The 24,904-nt window shown below is 43.4% G+C and overlaps 1 protein-coding gene across 2 annotated transcripts in view; it reads left to right on the top strand.

Moving 5' to 3' along the window:
• The window catches only part of LDLRAD3 (low density lipoprotein receptor class A domain containing 3), a 273,477-nt gene that overhangs the window by 111,969 nt on the left and 136,604 nt on the right, over positions 1 to 24,904 (top strand). For both annotated transcript variants that reach the window (XM_027562657.1, XM_027562658.1), the window contains exon 3: positions 17,502 to 17,627. In XM_027562657.1, the coding sequence (XP_027418458.1) occupies positions 17,502 to 17,627 (126 nt within the window). The remainder of the gene's footprint in view (positions 1 to 17,501; positions 17,628 to 24,904) is intronic.

Raw genomic sequence — 24,904 nt, 5'->3', positions numbered from 1 at the left:
CTCTCATTTTGTGAATGATTTCCTGCTGTCTGGGTTATTAAGAAAGAGCACCCAAAATCTCTGTTGCTCATAATCATACAATACTCTATGAATGCATTCTGGCTACTACCTTCTTTTCTTCTGCTTTCCCCTATAACATCCCATTTTCCTCATTTTAAACTGATTTCCTTTCCTAAGCCAACTCAATTTAAGAATTGAGATGGAGCAAAAACAAACAATAAGAGACATCACTTTGCCGACACAGGTCCATATAGTCAAAGCTATGGTTTTTTCGGTAGTCATATGCGGATGTGAGAGTTGGACCATAAAGAAGGCTGAGCGCCAAAGAATTGATGCTTTTGAATTGTGGTGCTGGAGAAGACTCTTGAGAGTCCCTTGGACTGCAGGGAGATCAAATCAGTCAATCTTGGAGAAAATTAACCCTGAATACTCATTGGAAGGACTGATGCTGAATCTGGGTCTCCAATAATGTGGCCACTCGATGCAAAGAACCGACTCATTGGAAAAGACCCTGATGCTGGGAAAGATTGAGGGCAGGAGGAGAAGGGGACGAGGATGAGATGGTTGGATGGCATCATCGACTCAACGGACATGAGTTTGAGCAAAGTCCGGGAGATAGTGAAGGACGGAAAGCTTGGCATGCTGCAGTCCTTGGAGTTGCAGAGTCAGACATGACTTAGCGACTGAACAACAACAGAAGCAAACAAATATATACAGAAAGTGTGTCCCTGGGTAAATTACTGAGTCTCTCTGATTCTCAGGGTTCTCAGTATAGCGTTGGTAGTCATCCCTGCCTCATTGTTTTTTGGTAGAGTGGGCCTGGAGTAAAGAAAACCCAAGGCACATAGGAAGCATTTACAGTTATTTTCTTATCTTTCTTCACTTACGGTGAGCATGATGGAATCTCGTGCTGGTACCTGGCCCAGTGGAGGAAATGGAGGCACTGCGTGGTTTACTGTGTCTTCTCAAGTCCTCCTATCCACTGCTGGGCTCCGTTACAGAGGCCCATGGCAAATGACAGGCTGTTATCTTGTCCAGTTTTGGGTGACTGTTTCCACCGGAGTAAATTGCTTTTTGAACAGCAGAGATATGGGTTCTAGTAACTAGGAGAGACTTCACGACTGTGCAGTGTGCTTGTGTATAAAGTCGAGCTTGACAAATGGAAAGCATTTACTGGGAAGAAAATGAGTCAGGTTCCCAGGAACTTTTTGTTACTATGACAACAGAGTATTTAGCCAGTCCTGCTTTGGCCAGCGTATACTATAGTAGTGAGGAATGTCAACTGTTATGTCTCGATTGCTTATTAGCTCATAAAACACCCCAGTTTACATACTAATTGTTGCTGGAGAAGAGAACCCTGTTTTAAAATAACCCAGTCACTCATTTCCTGGTACTACGCCACTTTGGAGCTTTAGCAAAAAACAGTAATTAGAGTAATGAAATCTCTTAGCCTTACTGGTGCTGGGCAACTTCCCATTTAATCCTCACAACCACACTATAAGGTCATCATCCCCTTCTACAGATGAGGAAGTTCAAGTCTAAGGGTAGTTAGGTACTGCCCAAGTTCTGGGAAGCTGGTGGAACCAGGATGTGGCTCTGGGTCTGATTCCTAATTCTTTCTCCTTTACCATTAATCTAGGATTATTCATTTCTTTAAATCAGAAGAGGCAAAAATACAAGAGTATTGACCTTTCCCTAGTACAGGATTCTTCCACCTCAAAACTATTGACATTCGGGGGCCAGATAATCATTTACTGGAGTTTCCCAGATGGCGCTAGTGGTAAAAAAAAAATCCACCTGCAAATGCAGGAGACCCAAGAGATGTGGGTTCAATCCCTGGGTCAGGAAGATCCCTTGGAATAGGAAGTGGTACCCACTCCAATATTCTTGCCTGGAAAATTCCATGGGCAGAGGAGCCTGGTGGGCTAATAAGTCCATGGGGTTGCGAAAGTCGGACGCAACTGAGTGAGCACACAATCATTTATTTGTTGGGGGTGGGGGAGCTGTCCTGTGCATTTTATTAGTAGGATATTTAGCAGCATCCCTGGTCTGCCCACTAGATAGATGCCTGTGGTACTCACCCCCGCCACCTCCCCAGTATTGCCACATGTTGCCTGGGAAGCCTAGTGGAAGAAGCAGGGAGTTTAGCCAACGTCGTGTCTTCCTGGAAAGCAGCAGCCCTTCCATCTCTGATGCCACCACCCTCCCAGATTTCAGGAGTTCCTGGGAAGTTTTGTTTCTGTGTTTAGTGTACTCGGAGAGCTGTGGCACTCATTGCCAAGATCTAATTTTAGAACATTTTCATCACCCTCCAAAGAAACCTTCTGTTATTGATTTCTGATTCATTCCAGTGTGACTGGACAACGCACATGGCCTGATTTCATTCCTCTTTGAGGTCTGTTCTATGGCCCCAGGGGTTTCCTGGAGGACATTTTGTGCGCCCCTGAGGAAAAGCGTGTTCTGTCGGGTCAACTGAAGAATTCTGTGGAGAAGCGTGAGGTCTGGTTGGTTTTCAGTGTCATTTGTTCCTCGTGTTTCCTCCCCGATCCACAGCCTCATTATTCTGTCCATTATTGAAAATGGAGTATTGAAGTCTCTAACTCGTATTATTTAAATGTTTCTCCTCTCAGTTCTGTTGGTTTTGCTTCGTGTATTTTCTGGCTCTGTTTTTTGGTGCATGTCTTCCTCATTTCTTTGTCTTTAAGAATACTTTTTATCTTAAATCCTATTTATTTGTCTGAAATGAGTATAGTCACTCCAGCTGTCTTTATTTTGGGTATATTAAAAAAAAAAAAGCCTCCTGGGTTAATCTGATGTGCAGTCAGGATTGGGTGTCCTTGCTCTTGGAAGATAAATAAGAAGCTGAAGATTGATGTTCTGTCTTTAAAGTCAGCCCAGGGCTACCGGGAGATAATATCCATGGGATTATGTGATTCCTGTGACTAGTGTTGAAAGCATCATAGAAACCTCTGGATGCCTCAGTGAAAACCTTTCCTGGAGCAAAATTTGGGGTGGGTTAAGTACTGTTATTTTGGAAACAGTTGCTCATGACGGACAGAGAATGCTCTCTTGCTCAACCTTTCAGGGGAGCCAGAGGCCACTCCCTGTCTGTGCCCTGTTGGGTTTTTTTTGTTAATTTTTGACCATGCCACTTGGTTTGTAGGATCTTAGTTTCCCCACCAGGGATCGAGCCCACTCCTCCTGCGTTGGAAGCCTGGAGTCTTAACCACTGGACCGCCAGGGAAGGCCCCAGTATGTGCCCTGCTGTGCCCTGTTGACACCGCCCAACAAAGGATTACACCTGCTGTGCCTGAGTGAAAGTCCTGTTGTCTGTGGGTGTCACACCACATTTAACCCTCACATCATAGACCTTTCTATGGGCTCCTTGTAGGCATTACTGCAACAATTAGGGAGATGAGACTCTGAGTTCCAGGGTTGCTCTGTGGATGTGCATGTGTTGCTGTTGTTCAGTTGCTAAGTCATGCCCGACTCTTTGCGACCCCATGGACTGCAGCACGCCAGGCTTCCCTGCCCATCACCAACTCCTGGAGTTTGCTCAAGTTCACGTCCACTGAGTCGGTGATCCCATCTAACCATCTCATCCTCTGTCGCCCCTTTCTCCTTTTGCCTTCAATCTTTCTCAGTATCAGGGTCTTTTCCAATGAGTTGGCTCTTTGCATCGGGTGGCCAAAGTATTGGAGCTTCAGCTTCAGCATTAGTCCTTCCAGTGAATATTCAGGGTTGATTTCCTTTAGGATGGACTGGTTTGACCTCCTTACAGTGGATGCATGGGAGCAAGTCAGAGGGGCTGTCAGACACTGACTTCTGGAAAGCTAATGAGTGACAAGCTTTCTCTTCACAAATCTGAGGGTAAAGACTGCACGGCAATGAGGGGCTTTTAAAAAGGGAAACTTCACAGTTTGTCAGGGGTCCTGAGGGCAGGTGAGGATGAAGGCTCTCAAAAGCAAAACCTTCTTTTGGCAAAGATGACTGTCACTGCCCAGCAAGATGGAAGGTGATGGAGAACGGACTCTTCTTTATTCATTTTTATTCAAACAGTTTTTAATCAAAACTGTCTTTGATTCTCACATCCCCTCACTTTTTTTTTTTTTTTTGAAGTCTTTTTTTTAAGGTGAAAACTAATCTATCTGTATCCATTCCCACATCTGTTCTTAATCCCAGGGACTCTGATCATTGTCAGGAAGTTGTTCCTCTAAGCATTGAAAAGCCTCTGGAGGCTGTTATCTGACCCACATTTAGTTAGTATCATTTTTGAGCTGTTTTTTCCTCTCGAGGTTTGTCTCTAGAAGAATCAGTTGGGGATGTCTTGGTTTCCTGCTTATAGTCTCTGGAATTTGCATTCCAGCACCTTTCTGCACGAACATATGTTTATACACATATGTACGTGCATTGTTAGTAGCCGAAATAAGTAACCTGATAGAACCTTTGGGTTGTAAACTAATGTCCTGATTCCAAATGTGCTAACTTCTTTTTTGCCTCTTTATTGTCATTTTAAATAATAAGATTATTCAAAGGGCAGTGGCAGGCAATTAGAATTCCCTCATCGTTTAGAGCTTTTTCCCCCTAAAAGCCCAAAGAACATTATAGACTTGGCTCTCTTCAGTTCCTCCAGGGCTTTTGGGGAGTGGGGAGGATATGTCCTTGACTTACAGAGCCTCGTAATATTCTTGTGAGTCCATAAACATTTTCTTTATAAAAAGCAAATCTGACACTTCACTTTTTTTCGTAGAAATGTCTGCTGGCTCCCAGGATAGGTGTCCAAACTCCTGCCTGTGTCTCGCTCAGCCTTCCCTTCTGCCATATCCTATGTTGTGGATGCCCTGGCTTCTCCCAAGTCTCGCTATAAACCACAGCCTGAGTCAGTTCACATCATTTATTTCGGCTAGAGTGCCTTTCCCTCTTCTTTTTCACCCACACACTTCTCCTGATTGTCCGTGTTGTTGTTCCGTCGCTAGGTCGTGTCCGACTGTTTTCAACCCCGTGGACTGCAGCACAGCAGGCTCCGCTGTCCTCCACTGTCTCCCAGAGCTTGCAAATTCATGTCTGTTGAGTCGATGATGCTATCTAACCATCTCATACCCACATGTGATTCTTCATACCCAAATAAAATAGCACTGTGTTGTACCGCGGTCCCTGGTCCCCTAGGTTGCATGGGTTGTGTTCCTTTTCTAAATTTGTCTTATACTCTGGCCATCCCCCACATATTTTTTTCTTAAAGTATAGTTGATGCACAGGGTTTCAGGTGTACAGCAAAGTGATTCAGTTATACATTTATATGCATTATATTCTTTTTCAGATTCTTCTCCCTTTTCCTTTATCAGATTCCTGCTACATATCTCATTAGGTTATTACAAGATATTGAATATAGTTCCCTGTGCTGTATTCCCTTGTTTTTTTCTATATAGTAGTATGTATCCATCACCCACATATTGATTGAGAATGCACTGCTGGGCAGAAGTGTTTGGAACTAATAGTAATAATTATAATAATAGCAATCTCTAATGCTGTGTGATAATACTCTACAATACAGTCTAACACTAAGTACTACATGCTACTGTATTTTACAGTGTAATATCAAATAATAACAGCTAATATGTAATATATATGATAGTAGCTAGTAGAATATGAACTATCATAGCTAATAGCATGTTCCAGACAAAGTTCTAAGCAATTATTGTCTTGTTTCATTTAATCCCCTTAGCAGCCCAGCAAGAGAGGTACTGTTCATATCTCTTGTTTCCTGATAAGGAAATGGAGGCAAAGAGAGGTGAAATATTTTCAGTACATCACTTAGCGGTCCCAAAGCACTTGATTCAGTATTTGAACCCAGGCAGGCTGACATGCAACCCTGCATTAACTAACTGTGTATTAGAGTGTTGAAAGGTAAATGCTCATAGAGCTTATATAGCTCTTATCTTATCTCGTTGTAGTATCTGTTTATTGTCCTTTTCTCCCTCTTCTTCTAGGCTAGTGTTCTTAGTGAGGGACTTCTGCTAGCTAGAAGTTATGTTTGATTCTCTTTGCAACCTTCACATCTACGTGTGCCACAAAGAGACTCTAAGAATTAACATTAGTGGAACCAATAACTGAAGAGTGAGACCTTAGTTGGGCTTCCCTGGTGGCTCAGTGGTAAAGAATCCGCCTGCCAACGCAAGAGACTCAGGAGACACAGTTTGATCCCTGGGTCGAGAACATCCCCTGGAGGAGGAAATGACTACCCACTCCAGTATTCTTGCCTGGAGAATCCCATACAGAGAGGACCTGGCGGGCTGCAATCCATAGGGTCACAGAGTCGGACATGACTGAGCACACATGTGCGTATGTACAAGGACTTAGATGGCATAATTATTACTATGGTTTCCATTTGACTTTTCTCAGGACCATCCATATGTGTGAAGAAAGCAGTTTGTAGAACCATGAACCATGTTAGGGAAGGGAGAGTATTATCAGATCCCCACTAGATATTGCATTGGACTGTATTCTCTACATGGCAGAATCTCACACTGAAACCTGTGCTGTCTTAATGCCCCCTTTACTGGTGGGGTTCTGAGACTGGTGGACGATAAGTAAATCCATGGTCTCAGCTGTCATGTGGCAGAATTGGGAGAGAAACTCAGACGTCCTCTACCCTAAGCCCTTCTGACCTCTTTTGTTGTTGTTCAGTCATTCAGTCGTGTCTGACTCTTTGCAATCCCATGGACTGCAGCACGCTAGGCTTCCCTGTCCTTCACCAACTCCCGGAGCTTGCTCAAACTCATGTCCGTTGAGTTGGTGATACCATCCAACCATCTCATCCTCTGTTGTCCCCTTCTCCTCCTGCCTTCAATCTTTCCCAGGATCGGGGTCTTTTCCAGTGAGTCAGCTCTTTGCATCAGGTGGCCGCAATATTAGAGCTTTAGTTTCAGCATCAGTCCTTTCAATGAATATTCAGGGTTGATTTCCTTTAGGATTGACTGGTTGGATCTCCTTGCAGTCCAAGGGACTCTCAAGAGTCTTCTCCAACACCACAGTTCAAAAGCATCAGTTCTTCGGCACTCAACCTTCTTTGTGGTCCAACTCTCACATAACTATTGGAAAAGCCATAGATCTGACTATATGGACCTTTGTCAGCAAAGTAATATCTCTGCTTTTTAATACACCAGCTAGGTTTGTCATAGTTTTTCTTCCAAGGAGCAAGCGTCTTTTAATTTCATGGCTGCAGTCACCATCTGCAGTGATTTTGGAGCCGAAGAGAATACTGTCACTGTTTCCATTGTTTCCCCATCTATTTCCCATGAAGTGATGGCACTGGATGCCATGACCTTCATTTTTTGAATGTTGAGTTTTAAGCCAGCTTTTTCACTCTCCTCTTTCACTTTCATCAAGAGGCTCTTTAGTTCCTCTTTGCTTTCTGCCATAAGGGTGGTATCATCTGCATATCTGAGGTTATTGATATTTCTCCCGGCAATCTTGATTCCAGCTTGTGCTTCATCCAGCCCAGCATCTCTCATGATGTAATCTGCATATAAGTTAAATAAACAGGGTGACAATATACAGCCTTGACGTACTCCTTTCCCACTTTTGAACCAGTCTGTTGTCCCATGTCCAGTTCTAACTATTGCTTCTTGACCTGCATATAGGTTTCTCCGGAGACAGGAAAGGTGGTCTACTATTTCCACCTCTTTAAGAATTTTCCACAATTTGTTGTCATCTACACAGTCAAAGGTTTTAGTGTACTCAGAGAAGCAGAAGTAGATGTTCTTCTGGAATTCTCTTGCTTTTTCTATGATTCAGCGGCCTTTGGCAATTTGATCTCTAGTTCCTTTCTAAATCCAGCTTGAAGATCTGGGAGTTCTCAGTTCATGTACTCTTGAAGCCTGGCTTGGAGAATTTTGAGCATTATTTTGCTAGCATGTGAAATGAGAGCAATTGTGCGGTAGTTTGAACATTCTTTGGCATTACCCTTCTTTGAGACTGGAATGAAAGCTGACCTTTTCCAGTCCAGTGGCCACTGCTGAATTTTCCAAATTTGCTGGCATATTGAGTGCAGCCCTCTCACAGCATCATCTTTTAGGATTTGAAATAGCTCAGCTGGAATTCCATCACCTCCATTAGCTTTGTTGATAGTGATGCTTCCTAAGGCCCACTTGACTTCACACTCCAGGATGTCTGGCTCTAGGTGAGTGATAACACCATTGTGGTTACCTGGGTCATTAAGATCATTTTATATAGTTCTGTGTATTCTTGCCACCTCTTCTTAATATCTTCTGCTTCTGTTAGGGCTATACTGTTTCTGTCCTTTATTGTGCCCATCTTTGCATGAAATGTTCCCTTGGTATTGCTAATTTTCTTGAAGAGATCTCTAGTATTTTCCATTCTGTTGTTTTCCCTTATTTCTTTGCATTGTTGACTGAGGAAGCCTTTCTTTTCTCTCCTTGCTATTCTTTGGAAAGATGGGTATATCTTTCCTTTTCTCCTTTGCCTTTTGCTTCTCTTGTTTTCTCAGCTATTTGTAAGGCCTCCTCAGATAAACTTTTTGCATTTCTTTTTCTTGGGAATGGTTTTGATCACTACCTGCTGTGCAATGTTACGAACCTCTGTCCATAGTTCTTTAGCCACTCTGTCTATCAGATCTAATCCCTTGAATCTATTTGTCACTTCCACTGTGTAATCATAAGGGATTTGATTTAGGTCATACCCGGATATCCCCAAGGTTACATACCTCCTATTCTTATTATAAAAGAGGAAATGTTTATCTCTATACTACCACGTGTAAAATAGACAGACATTGGGAAATAGCTATATAGCACAGGGAGCTCAGCTTGGTGCTCTGTGATGACCTAGAGGGGTGGGGAGGGGGAGGGGAAGACTCAGTAGAGAGGGGATATATGTATACATATAGCTGATTCACTTTGTTGTACAGCAGAAACTAATACAGCATTGTAAAGCAATTACACTCCAATAAAAAAGAGACGTTTAGAAAGAATTTTCTATTTGAATTTTCTTGCAAAGCTATTTCAACTACATGCCCTCTTTCTATATTCGTGGTCCAGTTAGCGTGTGGTCTTTTGCTCTCTCCGCTTCCTAGTGTGTATCTCTGAAACAGCCAAGATGGCATTTTAAGAAATAACACATTGCGATATCTGATCAATAAAACAGTGGAGTCCACCCGAGTAGTCATGTGGAGCTGAACTGCTGGAACAAGCAAAGGGCATTTTGCTCGAGCAATAATGAATCTGCAGAGGTTTGGATTCCCAGGTCTGGGTTTGGCTTGCTGGGCTGCTGGTCATGTGCATTTGGACTACAATAAAAGGCCTGTTTCTCTCCCTCCCAGACTTCTTAGAGAATCCAACAATATATTGCTTTTTAAAAGTCTGTTATTTTTATGAGGCTGTTTTTGCTTTCTCACCCCCCAGCCACGAAGTCATTTTTGACTTTTAAAAGGAACAGTTTGACTTTTTATAGAATGAACCAGGGGACTGAATATAGCAACAACTGCAGACCCATTACTTTCTGTAAAGTTTTTAGCTAGTGGTGGACACATGTGGGTATTTACTTTGGGGGCTATGGAGTGTGTGTAATGACTCAAACTGTGTGAATTTTATAATTTGATTTCTTTTCTAATTTATACTTTACTGTAGGATTTATAATTCCCACACCTTTCATGTGAGTGGAATGGCACCTATCTCATAGCACATTCCTTATGAGAAATAGGGTTTAAAATTTTTTAAATTAAAGAAACAGTACTGGGTACTTTTACTGATGTGAGAAGCGAGTTCATTTTGACCACCTTTCATTTCTTCTGTTCCTACACTGTTCTTGAGCTTCCCAGGTGCCTCAGTGGTAAAAAATCTGCCTGCCATTGAAGAAGACTTGGGTTCGATCCCTGGGTCAGGAGAATCCCCTGGAGAAGGGAATGGCAACCCACTCCAGTATTCTTGCCTGGGGAATCCCATGGACAGAGGAGCCTGGCGGCTACAGTTCATGGGGTCACAAGAGTTGGACACGACTTAGTGAGTAATTAACAACACTGTTCCTGACTCCCGCCCTTTGCATATGCAGTTCCCTCCACTTGGAACAGCCTTCTCTCCACAGTCCCCCAACACTGAAGGCTCATCCATGGCATAGCTATCACCTGTGTATCCTCGTTCTTTGAGGAATGACATAGTTGGTGAATTACTATTACTGGAATGCATAACTAAGACCTTAACTGCCTGAGCCTCACATCGGTTTGCGCCTGGGCTGTGTGTCTCCGCTGAGGCTGACTGTCCTTTGAGAAGGCTTTTCTGACATCAGCTTGTTCCCCAATTTGAGATTAGGTGTCCTCTAGCTCCCCCATCAGAGCACTCACGGCACTGCATGCAGAGGCTCATTGACCAGCCTGCTAATCCCATCAGTTAGAGAGTTCTGTTGAATCTCCACACAACTGACTCAGGGCCTGACAGATAGTAGGATGCTCAGAAACATTTTGTTCTTTGCCAAGTTCAGTTCAGTTCAGTCCAGTCGCTCAGTCGTGTCTGACTCTTTGTGACCCCATGAACTGCAGCACGCCAGGCCTCCCTGTCCAACGCCAACTCCCGGAGTTCACTCAAACTCGCATCCATCGAGTCAGTGATGCCATCCAGCCATCTCATCCTCTGTTGTCCCCTTCTCCTCCTGCCCCCAATCCCTCCCAGCATCAGGGTCTTTTCAAACGAGTCAACTCTTCGCATGAGGCGACCCAAAGTACTGGAGTTTCAGCTTTAGCATCGTTCCTTCCAAAGAACACCCAGGACTGATCTCCTTTAGAACGGACTGGTTGGATCTCCTTGTAGTCCAAGGGACTCTCAAGAGTCTTCTCCAACACCACAGTTCAAAAGCATCAATTCTTCAGTGCTCAGCTTTCTTCACAGTCCAACTCTCACATCCATACATGACTACTGGAAAAACCATAGCCTTGACTAGACGGACCTTTCTTGGCAAAGTAATGTCTCTGCTTTTTAATATGCCATTTAGGTTGGTCATAACTTTCCTTCCAAGGAGTAAGCGTCTTTTAATTTCATGGCTGCAATCACCATCTGCTGTGATTTTAGAGCCCCCCAAAATAAAGTCTGACACTGTTTCCACTGTTTCCCCACCTATTTGCCATGAAGTGATGGGACCAGATGCCATGATCTTTGTTTTCTGAATCTTGAGCTTTAAGCCAACTTTTTCACTAAGAGAGAGCAGTAAAAAAAATGTTGGCCCCTTGAACTCTGTTTTGTATTATGCTCAGGTAAAGTGTAAATCCTTAAAAAATGGATAGACCTGGTTAAGAGTTTAAGAATTCTTAATGAGCTTGGTTTTTAGGGTTTTTTTTGGTGAAAATGACTGCTGTTTGAATATGAGCTCACAGCTTTTTTAAAAAGAATTATTTATTTACTTGGGTGTACCGGGTCCTGCTGCAGCACAGGATCTTCAGCTGCATCGTGCAGACTCTGAGTTTCCGCACGTGGGATCCAGTTCCCTGACCAGTGAAGCTCTGTGACTCTTTGCTGGGCCCCAGATGTTACCCATAGGAAGATGGGAGTCTTCGCTCTGAGAGGGTCACAACCTGATGACACCGGGTGTCTCTTGGTTTCCCTCTCGTTCTGACATGAGCTCCAAATACTGGTCCAAGTGCTATGGCCTTCTTGCATTTTGGATGCTAATGTAGCTTTTCCTTTAGGGCGATGGTGAGTAGAGGTTATTGCAGATTTATGTCCTTTCTGGTTAAAAAAAAAAAGTTGACAATTTTGTTATTCCTTCATCCACTTCCACCTAGTTTTTTTTGTTAAAATGTTATATTTTACTGATCCGTGAAGTCCAGAGCTGTGACAGTCAGGCTCTAAAAGGAAGGGGAGGGCTCAGATCAGGAAATAACCCAGCCCCCTAGGGAGCCCCCAGCCCTGTCTTGCTGCTGGTGAAAGCTGCTGCTTTGGAGAGTTCATGGCGCAGGCCCCTGAAGCGCGGCGGATTCAAGTGTTCAGTGGGATGGAGTCACCCGGCCGGCCTCTGTCAGGCGGTTTTAGGCACAGAGAGTCTTCTGGCTTCCGCCAGGGTCTGCTGAGAGTCTTGCTGAAATCTTCCCTTCATGGAAATGGGGGTGAGCTGGGGACGATCAGACTTTGTCCAGGACTCCTCTGAGCCCCCCCGGGGGCCATGCAAGCAGGGAGCTGTTGTCAGCTTCGGGCTTCTCTCTGAGCCTCTGCCAGACACTCGGCAGGCTGCCGGTGATCCGTGCTGCGGTTGCCTGAGCAAGCATCTGCCGGTGCAGATGTAAATCATAACAGGATTTGCTCCCTGACAGAGAAGGTAGCTGAGCATCACTGACAAGCCAAGGAGTCTCAGTAGAGATTCCTGAAGATGGTGCAGGGCCAGGGCCAAAGAGCTGGTTAATTGAATGGTACCTAATTCACGTACAGTTGTTTTCATTCTCTTTCTTTGTCTAGTCATTTGGAGCTGGCTTGAGCCTTAAAAGTATCTAAGGAGGCAGGATAATAGATGTCAGTTCAGTTCAGTTGCTCATTAGTATCTGACTCTTTGTGATCGCATGGACTACAGCACCCTAGGTCCCTGTCCATCACCAACACCTGGAGCTTGCTCAAGCTCATGTCCATCGAGTCAGTGATGCCATCCAGCCATCTCATCCTCTGTTGTCCCCTTCTCCTCCTGCCTTCAGTCTTTCCCAGCATCATGTTTTCCAGTGAGTCAGTTCTTCTCATCAGAGGGCCAAAGTATTGGAGTTTCAGCTTCAGCATCAGTCCTTTCAGTGAATATTCAGGGTTGATTTCCTTTAGCATTGACTGGTTTGATCTCCTTGCAGTCCAACAGAATCTCAAAGAGTCCTCTTCAACACCACAGTTCAAAAGCACCAATTCTTCAGCGCTCAGCTTTCTTTATGGTCCAACTCTCACATTCATACATGAATCAATAATTAAAGTTTGAGCCTTGACTCTGTTGATCAGCAGTGTCAGGCACCTTCATTTCTGGACCTCAGTTTTCTTATCTGTAAAATGGGTTTTGTGAGAAGTAAATGGGACGGTCGCTGTAAAGCATAGAGCACAGTGCTCAGCCCAAACTAAGCGTTCACTCAATGCTAGCTGTGATTACCCAGCCCAGTCTCTCCTTTTCTAGGATCATTAGTATATTCAGTGAGTATTGATTAGGTGCCTATGATAGCCACTGTACATTCACACTCCTTGAAGAGTGGTGAATGAGGGCCTTCCCTGATGGTCCAGGGTCTAAGACTCCAAGCTCCCGATGTAGGGGGCTCAGGTTTGATCCCTGGTTAGGGAACTAGATCCCACATGCTGCAACTAAAGATCTCACATGCCGCAACGAGGACTGAAGATCTCTAGGGCCGCAGCTAAGACCCAGCACAGCCAAATAAATAATAAGCAAAATAAATATTTTTAAAAATAATAACAAGAAAAACAATAGAGAAATTCAATTAAAAAAAGGTGATGAGTTAAAGTGTCCAAGTGTGTGTATATGTGCATCAAACAGCCCAGCACAAAGCCAGTGACGTTCCTCCTGCGCAGGAAAAGAAAGCAGAGTGAGGGCTAACATGCCTGAGGCTGGGGATCGAGGTTTCCACTGTAGAAACTGGTTAAGGAGGCTTTAGTAAAGTGGAGTGAGGCTTGCTGGCCCTTAAGAGAAAGGCATTCCAAGCAGAGGGTGCCGCAGGCTGCACGGGGCCTCAGACAGGTGCTGGGAGGCCAGCATCGCTGGAGCACGAACGTTCGGCATCAGATCGGAGGGGTTCCTTGGAGCTGCCTGATGCTGTGATGGGAGCTGTAGGCATTCCTAAAGTGTTGGGAGGGCATGGACGTTTTGAATAGGGGAGTGATGTGTCGAGTTTATAGACAGGCTCTGAGGCGAGATGTCAAAGCCCATGGGCAGCCTTTCTTCCCTGCCTGCTGAGAAGGCGATGGGAGCAAGCCTGCCTGAGCCTCTGATTTGAGCGTCTGTTGCTGGGCCTCAGCTCTGACAGTTATTGCTGTGGTGTCTGCTTACTGGTCACTTTCTACTTCCCACAACTCTTCTATGTTTACTGGAATTCTTCTCCCTCATTGATACATTTATTCAGTAGTTATGGATTCAACAGATTTTGGGGTTGCAATCAAATACTACTGCTGTTAGTTTTGTTGCTCAAGTTGTTCTAACTTTGGCCTTTGGGAGCTCCTGCAGGTTCACTCCTGTGACCTTTTGACATGCCTCCATTGTATTTTGAACACTTACTTTCTTTCCAGGTTTATCTTGTCTCCCCCACCCCCCGAAATGAACCACTTCTTCAAGGAGCCCTGGTTCTCATTATTGGATAACGGGTATTTAGAAACCAAGATCTAGGTGCTGCCTTTGCTTATGGCTATAGGGGTTGTACTACTTCTAGTCTTTCTTAGCAGACGGAGCTAGGAAATATATGTATGTACATTAACACACACATGTATCTTTCTACCTGTCTACCTTTACAAACCTTGAGTTCATAGTGATGCCTTCAGTTCCAGTCCAAAGCCTCAGGGTTTGTTTCAGTCTTCTCACTTGCTTTATTTGTAATTTCCTCCTCTGAGAGTAAGAAACCTTGCTCTTGTTATCTGTAATATACTTACCTATTTGTTCAACGCTAGTACACACAAAAGGCTGTTGCAGAATTGCTGATTCATACCCCTGTGAGAAACAAATACAACTAGAGTATTTGTGAACAATTCTTTTTTTCTTTAGCCTTATAGAATCCAGGCAAAATAATGTTTTCTTGCTAAGTCGCTTCAGTCATGTCTGACTCTGTGCGACCTCATAGACGGCAGCCCACCAGGCTCCCCCGTCCCTGGGAGTCTCCAGACAAGAACACTGGAGTGGGTTGCCATTTCCTTCTCCAATGCATGGAAGTGAAAAGTGAAAGTGAAGTCGCTCAGTCATGCCCGACTCTTAGCGACCCCATGGACTGCAGCCTACCAGGCTCCTCCGTCCATGGGATTTTCCAGGCAAGAGCACTGGAGTGGGGTGCCATTGCCTTCTCCGAATGTTTTCTTAGGCTAGTTCTTTTCTTCCCTTATCTCCTTCAGTCTGTTGCTTATTCATCTATAATATAGTTACGTTCAGTTGTTGCTATTTATGTTTCATTTTGATTCCTCCTCCCCCAGCACAGGTATCAATTTCAATTGTTTACTTTTTGAGTACATAGAATATTATCATGGTTCTAACAGTCAGAGCTATACAAATAGACCCAGAGAAGTGTCGCCTTCTCATTCTGGCTACCTCATTCCATTTCCATTTCCCCATCCTTTCCAGCCCTTTACCACCTACCTGCTGTAGGGATCCAGTCTCTTTAGTCTCTGATTCATCCTTCCTATACTTCTTTTGCACAGATAAGCCAATACTTGAATGTTTTCTTAGATCCCCTTCTTTTGCTATACGGAGTGGATAAAGTGCTAGAGATACTATTTTGCACTTTGCTTTATTCACTTAACAGTATATCCTGGAGATCACTTCATATCAACTCATAGATATGAACTCCTTAAACTTTGATTATCAGAAAAAGAAATTTAACAACCCAAGGATTAATTTTAAAATCCCGTAAGCCTAGTGATGATAATAATATAATATGCTGATAATAAATAGCATAAGCTCTACCATTAAATGAGCAGCTACTCTATGGCATGCTCTGGGCTAAGCATTTTATATAGACTATTGCACTGAGTCCTTCCTAGAGCCCAGTGAGATTTACATACTGATGAGGAAACTAAGCTCAGTAATTTTTAGAAGCTTGCCCAGGTTATGAAGAATAGAACCACAATTTGAACTCAGGACACTCTCCTAAGTTCATGCTTTGTGAAGAGCATACTCTCACCATTCTAAAATATTTTAAGGCTAAAACAAAGCCATGTGGGTTTTTAAGTCCTAGATATATCCCAGGCCTTAAAACCCTGTTGATCATGTATCAGCTGCTGCCAAAATTGACATGTTACTGATGGCAGGAACATGAAGGTAATTTACTGCTTGTTTATTCCAAAGAAATGGCCCTTCCTTCCTGAGGACCGTGGGTCCTGCCTCTAGACAGGAGACAAGAGGGATGCTAGGTGGGGCCCGCTACCCAGGATGCAGTAATACATCCCATCTCACCTTGTAATCACAAGCCACAGCAGCCAGCCCTGTGAATGGGAAAGCGCATTGCCCCACAGGGCTGTTTGGCTAGCAGGACACTCCATCAAGCCTGAGTTACAGCAGTTTCTGTTAAAACTGTTTGTACAGCCGGAGTGGAAGAAGGATTTCTTTGGGCAGGAGTCTGGCTTCTGTTGTGAGAAGTGACAGCCTCTGGCAGAGGGGCAGTGCAGCGGAGTTGGTTGAGAGCATGGCTTCTGGGTTCTGAGTGCCAGGGGCCTCACACCAGCATCAGATTTTCAAGCCTTGTAACCCTGGGCAAGTCACTTCACCTCTTCAGAGCATTTCTGTGACATGATACGACCTATCTTAGGGGCTTCCATGACCACGTTCAGTTTCTATGATTTGCTAGAAGGAATCAGAGAACTCAGCACACAGTCATACTCACGGCTATGATTTATTACAGCAAAAGGAGACAAAGCAAAGCCAACAAAGGGAACAGGTGAAGGAGTGAAGTCAGAGGACACCAAGTCCAGGCTCTCAGAGTCCCTTCCCAAGGCAGTCACATAGGAGGCACTGAATCCCTCCAGCACCAAGTTTGACATGGTATATGACATGTTTTCTCCCCAGGAAGCTCATTAGAGACTCAGTGCCCAGGGTTTTTACTGGGGTCTGGTCATGCAGGCACCCTCTGCCAACATGTATCAAAGTCCCAGACTCCCAGAAGAAAGACAGGGGTTCAGCATAAATGCACTGTTTGCATGAATGGTTTGCATGAACAGCGAGTCACGCTCAGGAGGAAATGATGCAAACCTTCCCGAAATGCAAGTTCCCAGATGCGAGCCAAGCAAGGGCCGACTTTGCAAGCAAACCTTTCTCAGGGTGGTAGCCTCGGGACTCTTAGGTTAATTACACTTTTGTGCTCACCAGCCTATAGGGTGGTTGCTGGGTGGATTAAATGAGATGATGTAAAGCACTGGGCACATTGGCTGGTTAGTAAACACTCAGCAAGTGTAGACGATTACTTTGAGATTTCAGGGTATGAATTCTGAGTGGTTCTTTAGCACCTTAGAGCAAGCTCCAGCCATCATCCACCTACTCACCTGTTCATTCCTTCGTTCGGCACATTTTGATTGCGCCTCCCTGGCTCAGGGGCTGTGTCTGGGCTCCTTGGGACTTTGGCAGCAGTGGATGAGTCACCCCCTTCCTGGAGGATGATGCATGGGGGTTTCCATTCTGGCTGGGTTTTGGAAGTGGCTGCTGGTGGTAAGAAACTCTGAGGATTTCAAGGTAGATGTGAACAGACCCTGTTGCACCCTCCAAGTTAGTGGCTTGGGTACGCAGTGCTCAGAAAACTTATCCTTCTGACATCTCTCTTGTTTATCTTGTTTGTCCTCCTGCAGCCAAGGCTAAGTCGAAATGCGGCCCAACCTTCTTCCCATGTGCCAGCGGCGTCCACTGCATCATCGGCCGCTTCCGGTGTAATGGGTTTGAGGACTGTCCAGACGGCAGCGACGAAGAGAACTGCAGTAAGTGCTGGGGGCCCTGCATCCTGGCGGCTTCTTATACCACAGCCTAGGGCCTTTTCTGTTGTTACCTGGAATCAACTCGTTACCATTCTTCCTTGTGTGTATGTGCAGAGGCCCAGCTACCATTTATCAGGGTCTCTGCTACGTGCACTGGACCTGGAGCATAGCTTGTTTTCAGTTCTGACGATTGCTCTGAGAACGTGAGCATGTGATCGCCATCCACAGATAAGAATGTGAAGCACAGAGGGGTCAGTGGATACATCCGGAGTCACACAGCTTATCAGGAGCAGAGCCAATTCTAGGCCCATTCAGACCCTCATCTGATTGACTCTCCCACTCATCACCCATGTTTAGGTGCTTGCTTTCCTTCTCACTTTGAATTCTTTTTTAAAAAAAGATGTGTGTATATTAATAATATACACACTATAAGAATCTCTTCTCCTTTAGTTGTTAAGTCGTGTCTGACTCTTGTGACCCCATGGACTGTAGCCCACCAGGCTCCTCTGTCCATGGGATTCTCCAGGCAAGAATACTGGAGTGTGTTGCCATTTCCTTCTCCACTGTAAGAATATGCTTTTGCAAGTTGCTGTATGATCCAGCAGTCCCGCTCCTAGGCATATATCTGGAGAATACTCTAATTTGAAAAGATACATGCATCTCAGTGTTCATAGCAGCAGTCACAACAGGGAAGCAGTTACGTGTCCACCCAAAGATGAACGCATAAAGAAGATGTGGTATATCTACACAATGGAACATTACCCTGCAATAGAAAAGCATGAAATAATGTCATCTGTAGCAAATGTGGGTGGACTCATATTATCGTATGAGTGATATCATATGAGAGATTATCATACTAAGTGAAATCAGTCAGAAAGAGAAAGACAAATACCATGCAGGGTCAGCTATATGTGGCATCTAAGATATGACATGAATGGATTTGTTTACAAAACACTCACAGAAAACAGACATGGTTACCAAAGGGGAAAGAGGGTGGGAGAGGGATAAATTAGGAGTTTGGGATTAGCAGATACAAACTACTCTATATAAAATAGATAAATAACAAGATCTTACTGTATAGCAAAGGGAACTATATCCAATATTTTGTAATAAACCATAATGGAAAAGAATATGAAAAAGAACATATGTGTATGTATATATGTGTGTATGAATCACTTTGCTGTACACCAGAAACTAATACAACATTGTAAATCAACTATACCTCAATTTAGAAAAAGAATATGCTCTCGAAAAAATATCCAAACAGTAGAAAGCTAGCATTTTCCTTGACTTGTGACCACCCCCGATTCTTTTTACCTGCTGTCTAATATTCCATGGCATCAGGAGACAGACACACACGCATACTTCCTCTTGTTCTCTCTACCCTGCCTGCCTCTTGGCAGTCTTGATGTTGGAGCTCACCTCACTACTCGTTGGTCTGCGTACATGCAGTCCCTTCCTGGTCAGCGCCTCTATGTCCAGATTCACACTCAGCAGCTTCAGTGAGTGTCAAGTGTACCTTCCCCGCCTTTCAGACAGCAGTTTGCTTTGTTCCTGCTGCTGGTTCCTCTGGTCACAGCTCAATTTATTCTCTTACCTTTCCCCTGAAATATTTAGGTAGTAGTTGGCTGTGGACGGGTCCACATGTTTACTTTCTGCACTTAAATATTTTAATAACCTTTTTTTGCTTCCAATTATTGCAAAAGTTGCAGAATATACTGGGTTCCCTCACCCTCCTGCTCTCCACCCAGGCACTCCTTCCCAATACAGTCTCATTCTGTCAGCAAAAAAAAGTTGCAAAATATAGAAAAGTATAAAGAAGAAAGCAAAACTGCCTAGGAAAAAGCCCTGTTAATATGTGGGCTATTTTGTGATAGTCGTCCCCCACTCCATCTATGTTTCTATCTATCTTCTCTAATATGCTTAATTGAGATGTCCTCTTTATTGTGACCATTTTCTCATGTTATTAATTTTTTTAAAAACAAAAGTTTTAATGACTTTAGTGATTGTTTTGATAAACTGATTTTCTCTTACCCTGTTGCTTCTATTTTAAGTCTTCAAAGAGGAGAGTGACTGTCTCCTGTGTTTTTTATGTCTTTCTGGGGAACAATCATTGCTGTACCCTCCCAAGAGGGCCACAGAGTTTAAAACTCTCCCATGTGCCTTCTGTGGCCTTATTTCATCTTCTGAGTCTCAAGTGGCAGAGCTGTGGCAGAGCTGCTAGATTGTCGAATGGTAGTGAAGTGGCTGAAACCCACCTTAGCCAGGAGGGTGCGTGTCATTAACAGGGTCAGGGGCCTGGCTGAGCAGAATGACTTTGGAGCTGGGGTCTGGCCTCAGATTTGTGTTCTGCCCTGGGGAAGCATGAGTCAGGCATCTTACATAATCTGCTTGCACAGTGGCTTTTCTCTAAAATGGGGATACTGACAGCCTTTTTCCAGGTTTGTTGTGAGGATTAGATGAGATGATATCTGAAAAGTGCTGAGTGTGGTGGGTAGCCAGAGTAATTGACTTTAAAAATACAAAGTGGCTTAAAGCAAAACTGAGTGATTAAGGGGAAGAGCATGTCTATTAGGATTTTGCCTTTGGTTTTGAATGGCTAAAGGCATAGTTCTTTTATACACACACACCTCTGAGATACAGTGGGCTTGATTCCAGACCACAGCAATAAAGCAAATGTTGTAATAAAGTGAGTCACACGAATTTTTTGGTTTCCCAGTGCATATAAAAGTTATGACTACTCTATGCGTAGCCTCTGAAGTGTGCATTTGCATTCTGTCTGGGAAGAAAAAGCAATATACCTACCTTAATTTAAAAACACAGAACAAAAAAATTTTAATAGTAACATCAAAGATCACCGATCACCAATCACCAATAACAAATATAATAAAAGAAAAGTTTAAGTTACCAAAATGTGACACAGAAACGCGGAGTGAGCAAATGCTGTTGCAAAGATGGTGGCCACAGACGTGCTCAATGCAGGGTTACCACACATCTTCAGTTTGTTTAAAAAAAAAAAATGCAATATCTTCAAAGTGTAATAAAGTGAAGCTCAATAAAACAAGTTGTGCCCATGTTTTACTGCGTCCTTTTGTGAGTATCTGCCTGGTCTCAATTTCCTAGCGTCCACAGGAATCTTATCATCTAAGGAGGTGGGGGGGGGGTTCTTTTTATATCCTGTTGTGTATACATACATTCTGGAGAGTAATCCAATGGCAATTAAAGCAGGTGTGGTGCATTATGGTATGTACATTCTAAATGGTTGCGCCATCCTGTGTACTCTCTGCCGTAATTAAAGACCTGTATCATTTAAATGTTTGGATATTGGTCTTCAATAGTCTAAATGAGTAAATTATGTCCATCATCTGTCATTTGAGAAGACTGGTTCTAGTTCACTACTGGAAAACTGGTACATGAAAGAGTCAAACCTTTATCCTCCCTTTTCGTACATGGATTGTGTTTCTGAGTAATTAAATAGCTGACTTAGGAAAGTTCTTTTTTTAATTGAAGAATATCAGCTAATAGAAGAATGAGAGAATTAGAGTATGTCTGTTTTATAACCCTTAATGAAGAAATGGATCTTCAGTGGCTACTAAAACCATTAGATGAAAAATTGATAGGGAGCTTCATAATGGATTGGATCCGGCAGAAAAGTTCTGAAACCAGCTGTCAATCTTCTCACAGACGGCTTTGAATCAACCATAGAGTGATAAGGAGCGTAGAAACCTTATCACTCTCTGGATCTCTTTATATCATAGTTGTATAGATAGTCCATCAGCATACTTAAACCCAAAAGACAGTGTTATAATTCTTGCTTTAACTTTTCCAGCATATTTTAAAGAACTCCAGAGGAGAGGACTCGTCTATTATAAATATTTATCCAGATATTTACCATTTTGACTGCTCTTCCTTGATTCGTGTTGTTCCAAGTTTTTTTTCTCATATCATTTTCCTTCTGTCTGAAGAACTTCCTTTAGCAATTCTTTTAAGGCAGTATTGCTGGCAACAAATGCTCTTAGTTTTCCTTCATCTGCGAATGTCTTTATTTTACCTGCTTTCCTGAAGGATATTTTTTACTGCATAGAGAATTCTGGGGTGACAGTTCCTTCCTCTACAGCCCTTTTAAAATGTTGTGCCACTTCCTCTGGCTTCTCTCATTTCCCGTGAGAAAGTTGCAGTTATTTTAAATTGTTTTCCTCTAGAGAACAGACTGTTTCCCTCTAGCTGCTTTGAAGATTTTTTGGTCTTTAGTTTTCAGCAGTTAGATGATGATATATCTGGGTATGTGGATTTCTTTGAGTTTATCCTGTTAGGGGTCTCTCTGAATCTGTAGGATCTTGTCTATTGCCATACTTAGTACATTTTAAGCTATTCTTTCTCTCTCTTTAATTGAATTGTAGTTGATTTGTAGCCCTCTTTCTTTTTTTTTTTAATGGGATTCTGCTAACAATTTTAGGTCCCTGAAGCTCTGTTCATTTTTTAATCAATCGTTTTTCTTTTCATTGTCCAGATTGGATAGATTCTACTACTCTACTCTTCAGCTAAAGTTTGTCAGCTTTCCTTTTTTCTCTGTCATCCCCAGTCTGCTTTAAAGCCCCTACAACAGGGTACTTTTTTAATTTCGGTTACTGTATTTTTTTGTCTTTTTTAATTGAAATGTAGTTTATTTACAATGTTATGTTAATACCTGCTGTATAGCAAAGTGATTCAGTTATACATATGTATTAGTACATTCTTTTTTACAATAAATGTTTCCATCATGGTTTATCATAGGATACTGAATATAGTTCCTGTACTATACAAATAGGATGTTGTTGTTTATCCATACGCCACATAATAGCTTACATCTGCTAATCCCAACCTCCCACTCCATCCTTCCCCCAACCCTCCCGTTGTTCTCTAGGCCTGTGAGCCTGTTTTTGTTTCATAGATAGGTTCATTTGTGGCCTATTTGAAATTCCACATGTAAGAGATACCTTGTGGTATCTTTCTGATTTACTTCACTTAGTATGATAATTTCCGGATCCATCCATGTTGCTGAAGATGGCATTATTCTATCCTTTTTATGGCTGAACAATACTCCATTGTATGCGTGCACCACATCTCCTCCACCCATTCCTCTGTTGGTGGACATTTAGGTGGTTTCCATGTCCTGGCTGTTGCAAATCGTGCTGCTGTGAACATAGGGTGCATGTATATTTTTGATTTATACTGGATATGTGCCCAGGAGTGGGATTGATGGATTGTATGGTAATTCTGGGCTTCCCTGGTGGCTCCGTGGTACAGAATCTGTTTGCAGGGTGGGAGACCCAGGTTCAATTCCTAGGTCAGGAAGATCCCCTGGAGGAGAGCCTGGCAACCCACTCCCAATTCTTGCCTGGAGAATTCCATGGATAGAGGAGCCTAGAGGGCTACAGTCTGTGGGGTCAGAAGGAGCTGGACATGACTGAAAGACAGCACACACATGGTAATTCTATTTTTAGTTTTATGAGGAACCTCCATAGTGATGGTTGTTCAGTCGCTAAGTCGCTAAGCACACCAGGCTCCTCAGTCCTCCACTATCTCCCAGAGTTTGTTCAAATTCATGTCTACTGAGTCAGTGATGCCAGCTAACCATCTCATCCTCTGCCACCCTCTTCTCGTTTGGCCTTCTGTCTTTCCCAGCATCAGAGTCTTTTCCAATGAGTCACTCTTTGCATCTGGTGGCCAATGTATTGGAGCTTCATCATCAGTCCTTCCAATGAATATTCAGGGTTGATTTCCTTTAGGATTGACTGGTTTCATCTCCTTGCAGTCCAAGGGATTCTTAAGAGCCTTCTCCAGCACCGCAGTTTGAAATAGTGGCGGTACCAACTTACATTTCATCATTGGTTACTGTATTTTCTCAGTTCTACAATTTTCTTTTGGTTCTTCTTTATATCTTGTGTTTCTTTGCTGAGACTTTTTATTTTCCATTTGTTTTGCGAGTGTTCATGATTACTTGTTAGAATATTTGTATAATAGCTGCTTTAAAGTCTGTGTCACAAATTTCTAACATCTGCCTTATTTTGGTGTTAATGTCTGTTGATTATCTTTTCTCATGAGGGTTGAGATTTTCCTGTCTTTTCATATGCCAAGTAAAAAACTGGATTATATTCTGGCTATTTTGGTCATTATGTATGACACTTTGGGTTTTGTTTAGACCCCATGGAGAAGGCTTATGTTTTTGTTTTAGTGGACAAATGACCCTGTTGGTCAGGCCTCAAGTTCCTGGCAGCCCTCTATGGGCTGTGGTTGCAGTTGTTCTCAGACAGTTTTTGCAGTGGCTGCTTGGACCTGTCCTGTGTCTGCACCTTCCAGTGCTCAGTCTGGGAGCTGGGCAGTGGTGTGGAAGCTGGGCAGTGGCCTGTTATCACAGTCTGGTGTGCTAATTAGGACAAGATCCATGCATGTCCAGCTTGGGAATCCACTTCGGAATTCAAAAACGTTATGGAGTCGCTTTCCTAGGTTCTTCACTCTCTGTGATCTCTCTGATATTTGTCCATTTCTTGGGAGTCTGAGAGGAGTAAAAGAAAGTAGACTTTGCACCCTTTCAGTGCTAGTTCAAATCTTGATCTTCTTCCCCCAAATTGGTCTGCTCCAGTTTACTTTTCAGAATCTAAAAGTTGCCGCTGCAAGTGTTCTGTCCAGGTTTTCTTCAGCTGCATTCAGTGGCACAGCCAGGGTGCCATGTGGTTGCTCTGCCTGATTTGGATGTGGGAACGCCCAGAAGACAGTCTTAGCGTTCAAGAAAAGAGACCACCAGACACTGGCCTTCTGAGATGACCCTAGAGGCACACCCAGCACCACTCTATGGTGTTTCTGTCTCCACGCATCCTACCTGAATCTGATTGAGGCTCTAACTGGCTCAGTCAGTTCAGGCTGCTATAATAGAATGCCATACACTGAGTGGCATACATGATAGAAGCTTATTTCTCATGGATCTGGAAGTCCAGGATCCGAGTACCAGCATGGCTGGGTTGGTGGTGTGGCCCCTCTTTCTGGCTGTAACCTCACATGGCTTTCTGTGCACTCCGAGCGAGAAATTTCCTCCTCATCTTGTAAGGGTGCTTATCCCATCATGAGAACATCACCCTCTGACCTCATGTAACCCTCAGCACCTCCCAAAGACTCCACCTCCTAATTCCATTTATTTAGGGGTTAGGGTTTCCACATATGAATTTAGGGGGAACACGAACATGCAATTCTTTCTCTTTATTTTTTTTAATTTTTTTCTTTTTGGTCATATGTACAGCATGCGA

This window comes from Bos indicus x Bos taurus, chromosome 15 (assembly GCF_003369695.1).
Source record: "Bos indicus x Bos taurus breed Angus x Brahman F1 hybrid chromosome 15, Bos_hybrid_MaternalHap_v2.0, whole genome shotgun sequence".
Lineage (NCBI taxonomy): Eukaryota > Metazoa > Chordata > Mammalia > Artiodactyla > Bovidae > Bos > Bos indicus x Bos taurus.
The sequence above is the reverse complement of the archived record's forward strand: the minus strand, read 5'-3'. Positions and strand labels throughout refer to the sequence as shown.